The sequence below is a fragment of the Elaeis guineensis genome, chromosome 6 (assembly GCF_000442705.2).
Source record: "Elaeis guineensis isolate ETL-2024a chromosome 6, EG11, whole genome shotgun sequence".
Lineage (NCBI taxonomy): Eukaryota > Viridiplantae > Streptophyta > Magnoliopsida > Arecales > Arecaceae > Elaeis > Elaeis guineensis.
Genome location: NC_025998.2, coordinates 16653234 through 16660154, shown reverse-complemented (window position 1 = coordinate 16660154; position 6921 = coordinate 16653234). Strand labels below are relative to the sequence as shown.

Genomic DNA, 6921 nt, shown 5'->3' with positions numbered 1-6921 from the left:
TGATAGAATTAATCAATTCGAGTCTGATGTAAATTTAATAGAATTTTTTTTTCTATCTTTCACATTGCCATGGCCATAGGCTTTTAAACTTAATCTCATTATCTACATAAAACTACTCCTCCTCTATCGAGATCGATAGATTCATCTTGGTACAATCCAATTTCTAATAAATATACTGCAACCAACATATACTTTAAGACTCCATATGGCTAAGAGATCGAGTTATGGTACAGTCAAACTACAGCACTCTCGAGGTGAACTGTCAATGTATCTCAGGTCAAAGAACTAAACACACAACCACAGCTATAAACAAGTCACTGACGAGAAGATAGATATCCTTGTGACTGTTCGTAAATGGTCATGCTTAGTACCCTTGTTCTTAACAAGTATCTGTATTTCATTCCAGTATCTCCATACCGTAGATTCAAGACTCTTCTATTCGAAGAAAGCGATCATACACCAATCTTCAGATCGATCATCATTCTCATGATGATCGTATGATCGGAAGTAATTTATGAATTTACTAAGATTAGCACATGTCTCAAATTTTCAACTATTGAGAATATGTGTAATCTTACCCATTAATTCAATGGATGATTCACAGATACTTTAAACACAATATGAATATAAATAATCTAATTTTTATTAATATTCAAAGTCCAATTACAAATTATGTCCTAAAAATATTTTACAAGTGTCAGCCAATCTGGTTTCTAAGACATACATCCAATATATATATATATATATATATATATATATATATATATATATATATATATATATATATATATATATATATATATATATATATATATATATATATATATATATGGTATAGAGCTATCAAAATGGGTCGGTCCGGCCCAGCCTGGCCTTAAGCCATGTGGGCTATAATTATGTGGGTCGGTCGGCCTCGGCCCACTTGTTAAAAGAGGCCATAAAAATCTAGCCCGACCTTAACCCATGTGGGCTATGGATTAGGACCGGACTAGCCCACATCCTTTTTTTTTTTTTTTTTCTAAGGTCGGGGTCCACTCCCTTATCGCCTGTCACTACCCAGTGCCGTACGCCGTAAGTCCGCTCCCCTGTCACCACCCGGGGCCGCTGCTTCTCTCCTCTGGGGACCGTTGGGAGGGAGGGGTGTCGGGGATCGTCGAGAGGAGGATGGGGGGCGAGGAGCGGCGCCGTGGACTATCGAGAGGAGGAGGGAGGGGTGGTGGTACGTCACGGAGGAGAGGGCAGGCCGAAAGGAGGAAGAAGGGCCACCAGAGATCAAGAGGGAGAGAGAGGGGGTTCTTGCGTCGAGAACCAAGAGGGAGAGGGAGGGAGGTTCTCGTGCCGGGGATCAAGAGGAAAGTTGAGAGAGTACGGTGGGAGGGGTGTGGGGACCACCGACTGCCGAGAGAAGGAGGGAGGGGCGGTGATACGCCAGAGAGGAGGGGGGGTGGGCCGAGAGGAGGAGGGAGGGCTGTCGGGAACCAAGAGGGAGAGGGAGGAGATTCTCGCACTAGGGACCGAGAGGGAGAGGAAGGGTGTGGGCCAACCCACGAGCTGACCCGGTCCTAATCCGTTTCAGCCCATGGGTTACAGAGGCCAGGCCAAAAAGTCCACTTGTATAAATGGACCAGAATTTCTCGCCCGATTCACCCCATTTTTGGGACCAAATGGGTTGGCCCATGGGCCCTCATCTATTTTGACAGTTCTAATATGGTATAATATATCTGACCACCAAAAAAAAATAATAGAAATAAAAGAATCTACCAAAAATCGAAGTAAATTGAAAATGACCAGAGCCACCCCTAGTTACCCCACTACTTGCTTTGTTTCCTGCTTCCAGGTAGCGAATAAGAATTAGTAAATACGGAGGGTAGGTTGGTGTCAAGTGGTGCCATCAGGCCACTCAACTGCCACATAAGTGCAGAAAACTAAGCAGGAAAGCATCTTCCACTAAGACATCCATTTTTCACAGATTCCTACATTATTCTTATCCACTTAGTATCAATTCTTTGCGTCTAGTAGAAGGCTGGATGGCAATTGACTTTAAAAAAATGTGGATGGCACATTTGGTTATCTATGGGGCAATTTAGTGCAAATGTGTCGGGTATCCTGGATGGAACACGAGTTGCTATCCTTGTGAATGTTAAATGAGGCCCACACTTATTCTCGTCAATATTTGGTAAACCTAAATTTATCTGTCATGATAATTTTTGATTAGAACTAGTTGTATATATCCTTTCCAAGCAAATTAACTCAATGCTTTCGTACCCTTCTCGTGGAGGAACTGGGGTTCAAATCTCATCTCTCATGCAAAGCCGGCACCATTCTATTAGCACCATCTTCTAGCCTGATATCATTCCTAAGATAAACTGACCATGGTTCCTGGAAATTGAAACTAATAGGGACCTCTGATTCATGTTTTAAAAGTAATAATAGCTATAACACTTCATAGGTATTTTTGATTCTGATTCATGTTCATAATTCGTAATACTTTCTTAATAAATTGAATTTGCATGAGAAGGAGAAAAGAAAATTTATTTTTTTAACTCTTTCCTATAATTAGACAAATACTTTTGATAAGGCATTTTGGATTGATTGAAGGTATGCTAGACAATAATATAAAAAATTTCAGGAGAGAACTAAAAACGCAAGAAGATTGGGCCAATTGAGCTTAATTACTACTAGCAAAAAAAAAAAAGTTGCTACCATTTCTTGGTAGCTTAAGTCGGGCCACTAACAGGCTAACTTCATGCAAACTAGCAATTTGCTTTGCTATTTGGCAAATCAAGTACTGCATCCAAATCTTAGATCCAATCCAACTCATATATATATATATAACTCAAACACACTACAGAGGTTGGCTACCATGCATGCAAACATAAAATTGCCTAACAGACAAACCAAATCTTCATTGTTTAATTTCCATCAAAAGACCATATCATCACCATTCACAAGCCCCATAAATCAGACCTCTAACACCAACCCAAGGCGCACGGCGCTAACTAAAACCAAACAGAACAAAAGAAGGCGGCAATAAAACGGTAACTCGATAGCGAAAACTCCACCAAAATAACCAAACCCCATTAAAAGATCTCTCGACCACTCTAAGCTCCCGGTGCCGCATCCTTCACCCGGTTCTGAAGATACCCACCATACTCCCGGGCGTAGTCCTTCATTTGGCTGGCCGTGTCGGCGATCCGGCTGCGGGCGTAGTCGACCCGGTCGCTCCCCACCGGGTGGCGGCCGCTGAAGTAGCGGTACAGCCACGTGGCGCCAGCCGCGGCCACGACGCCGAACCCGCAGACCGAAAGGAATCCGGCGATGGCCATGAAGATGACGGCGGCGACCGGGAACCATATCGGGCTGGTGAGAAGGATAACTGGGCCGAAGAAGACCAGACCCGCGACGGTGCCGGTGAGCGTCACCCCGGTGAGCAGGAGGAGGATGGCGCCGGATATGACGAGTGTCAACAAGCCGACGACCTGGGTGGAGTTGGGGGCGCGGCTGTGGAGCTGTCGGAGGATGGCGTGGCCTGAGGCGGGCCGTTGGGCTCGTGGGCCTGCGCCGGGCTGACGGTCCGCCATTGTTGGTGGTGGTGAGAAGAGAGAGAGAGAGAGAGAGAGAGTGGAGGGGCGTTGTGGGGGAGAAGTGATATAACGAGGGAGAGGAGGTGGTGGGGCGACACGTGTGGGGATGGTTTTTTTGACGGGCATGCGGGATTACACGTGTGAAATGATGGGAGGGAGGTCGGGTGGGGAACCTTTACAGCTTCGGGGGGGATGTCCTCTTCTTCAGGGCTTGGAGTCGGAATCGGATGCCAGAAATGTGGAAACCGTGGGTGAGGATTTGTGTGCGGGCCTTCGGCTGCTTTGGTGAAGGTATTGTGGTTATAAAAGGGGTGGAAGCCAGATCCGGACCATTAGGGTTGCCAAGGCTAGCTTTTGAGACCATTTCGGATCCAAGGGAAATTGCATTTGAATAAAATTCTTTTACTTTAGTAAATTTGGTTTGAAGGGCAAAGTATCCAAAAAGATTACCGCTGGAAATATTTTGCGGCGTTTGAATCGCTTTTAGATTCAATTTAGCTCTTGAACGAGGAGATGGAAGAGTACTGGATATGGCGCAAAACCAGAGATGCCAAACTACTGTATTATAGGCTTATGGTCGTTTGATGGTTTTGCTAGGTATCTCGAATTGATCCCAATTTCACCTAAAGATTGAGCGAGCCAGTAGCACTTAGGATCGAGTTATCCCTCCGGTTACAAGTTTCTTTCTAAAATAATGAAAAAAAAAAAAGTTGCAAAACTCCTAACACAGTAAAAGGGCAAGGAATCAGTGCTGTCAATTATCGCCATATATGATCTTTTGAATTCATTAGAGCTGTATGTTGTTTTGATGCTAATGAACAATTTAGAGACAAATTCTTTATAAATGACTAATCACATATCCTGAATTTATGTCATGGGAATCAAGAGTTAGACAAATTCTAAAGATGAGTTAGCCGGTTTTCACTTCCAAATTATGAATCTAAATGAGCATAATAGCTACGAGTTACTCGAGTCTTACTCAAGTTCAAGCTCGACTTAACATTTTTTCGAGTCAAACTCAAATATTATATATATATATATATATATTATATATATAATATTTTATTTTATTTTATTTATAACATCATTATTAATTTAATATTTTAAAATATAATATTAGTTTATATTCTATTTTATAATATATTATTTAACTATGATAAGCTCGAATTTAAGTTTAATTTTGACTTGGTTGATATTCAAATTGAGCCAAATCGATCTCGAGCTTGGATATTAAAATCGATTGATCTTGAATCGAGTTTCAAATCTGAGTATTTTGACTCGAGTTAACTTTGAGCGTTTAACTAGACACAATTGCATCCCTCCAAACCATGTCCTTCTTCTAATTTGAACTTTTTAATTTACCAATATTAAAACCAAAATATCTTAAAACTTGATTGACTGTCATGGAGTCAAACCTAAAAATAAAATGGTGAGACAAGGAAACTTCAAAAGTTATATTAGAAGTATTGGTTTTAACTCAATGTTAAGAAGGATCTACTTAGTCCACCAGGACAGATTGTCTCCACGGAACTAATTTTGCATTCCAGGACCAAAAGATACAGATATCTCAAATTTCAAAGTAAATGAATTAGTTTCTATGTGAAGACAATACAACTATGATCAACCTTACCAGGTTTCTCCAGGGCGTGCCATATAATAAATACCGTTTAGAATCATTATAATCATCGAGATATCTTCTTTAAAAGCTATACACGTGCATAAAATCCTGAACTACAAAAGCCGGCAAACGTATCATGACATGTTTCATCTTGTCATGTGACTGGCTTTAAAAACCCACATGACTGGCATGTGCGTGCATGTGACTTAATAAAAAAAGCCCTACCATCCTGATTATGAGGATGTTAGTAGCCGCACAACCAATTGTAAGAAACAAAAAAAAAAAAAAAACGCTGAGGCAGAAAAAAAAAAAAAAAAAAAAAAAAAAAAAAAAAAAAAAAAAAAAAAAAAAAAAAAAAACGCTGAGGCCAGAAATAATAAAAGCAATAATTGCTGGGTGTATTGGGGATTCTGGGAGTTAGACAAGGGGAAAAAAAACTGGTGTACCTTTTTATAAATATTTTTTTTTCATCATAGTAAATTATTCTCCCTGCTCCTCACCGTAGATGGACATATTGCCGAACTACATTAAATCTCTGTATCTTTTTGTTCCGTATGTTTATTTTTTTTATTTATCTAAATATTATTTTTTTATAATTATATATTTTATTATATGATAATATTACAATATTATCGTTAGAATATATGATTATCAAATTAATTTTAATTTTTAAAATAATATTAAAAATATGTAAAAGTAAAAGTCGAATCAAATTACATAAAAGAAGTATTTTTGATTTAAAAATTTTAAATTTTTTAAAAAAAATTTGAGAAAATATATAAATTAAATTAAAAATTTTAAAGTATGAAAAATAAATTTGGTGCCAAGATCCACTAATTAGATCTTAACTTCAACTTGCAATAAAAATAAAGAATAAGAATTTAAAAGTACATAAAAATAAATTTTATATTTATTAAAATTGAAGTTCAATTATAAAAAATTTAAAAAATAATAAAATAAAATAAAATTAAATAAAGATTTAAATTGATTGGTGCAGCCTCGTCGGAAAGATGGTTGACGACCTCTCCTTCTTCCTTCATACTCCGTGGAGCGAACTGGATTCTGTCCTTCTTCTCCTTGGATTCTTACACCTCTCTTAATTTTTATCTTATTTTTTCTTATTTTTTCTATTTTTTTTGCTTATTCTCTTATTTTCGACCCTTTATTTATAGATGAAATTTTTTTTCTTTTTTTAGTAGAAATTGAAGTCCTAAAAGCCTTCAAAATCGTATCTAACCCGTGTCTGCATTTTCTGACCGTTGGATCTACTTTGAACCATCCAGATCTACCCAAAAATCACCATTTAAGCTCCTCATCTCAGTCGGATTCGATGCTGGCTGTTCGATCTTTTGTCGGATCAATTTTGGACTATTGGATCACGCATCTGATCTCCTATTCAAAGTCAAAAAATATGTGACCGTTGGATCAAGATCAACTTTCATTCCGGACCATTGAGTGGCGCAAAATCCCTCTTCTCTGGTTTAGTTCTCAGTCGGCAATGAATCCTCACCGTCCGATCAACCTGGCATGTGATATGGGTCATTCGATCGCACAAAATTAGTGGCCACCACAATTGGATATGGGATGGCACGTTCTAGACCATTCGATCGGATGTTCAACACGATCTCAATCGTTGAATTGTGCAAAACTCAATCCATCGCCTGTGAACCATGACTGTGGATTGTGAAACTGTGCTGTGGATCACGCCCTAATTCCATG

At 39.0% G+C, this 6921-nt stretch overlaps 1 protein-coding gene across 1 annotated transcript; it reads right to left on the bottom strand.

The window, feature by feature from the left end:
- Nucleotides 1-2868: 2868 nt before the first annotated feature.
- LOC105047088 (oleosin) lies at nucleotides 2869-3637 on the bottom strand. Its single transcript, XM_010925884.4, has one exon. It carries the CDS (start codon nucleotides 3579-3581, stop codon nucleotides 3102-3104), a length of 480 nt encoding a protein of 159 aa, XP_010924186.1. The 5' UTR covers nucleotides 3582-3637; the 3' UTR covers nucleotides 2869-3101.
- Between the last annotated feature and the right edge of the window lie 3284 nt (nucleotides 3638-6921).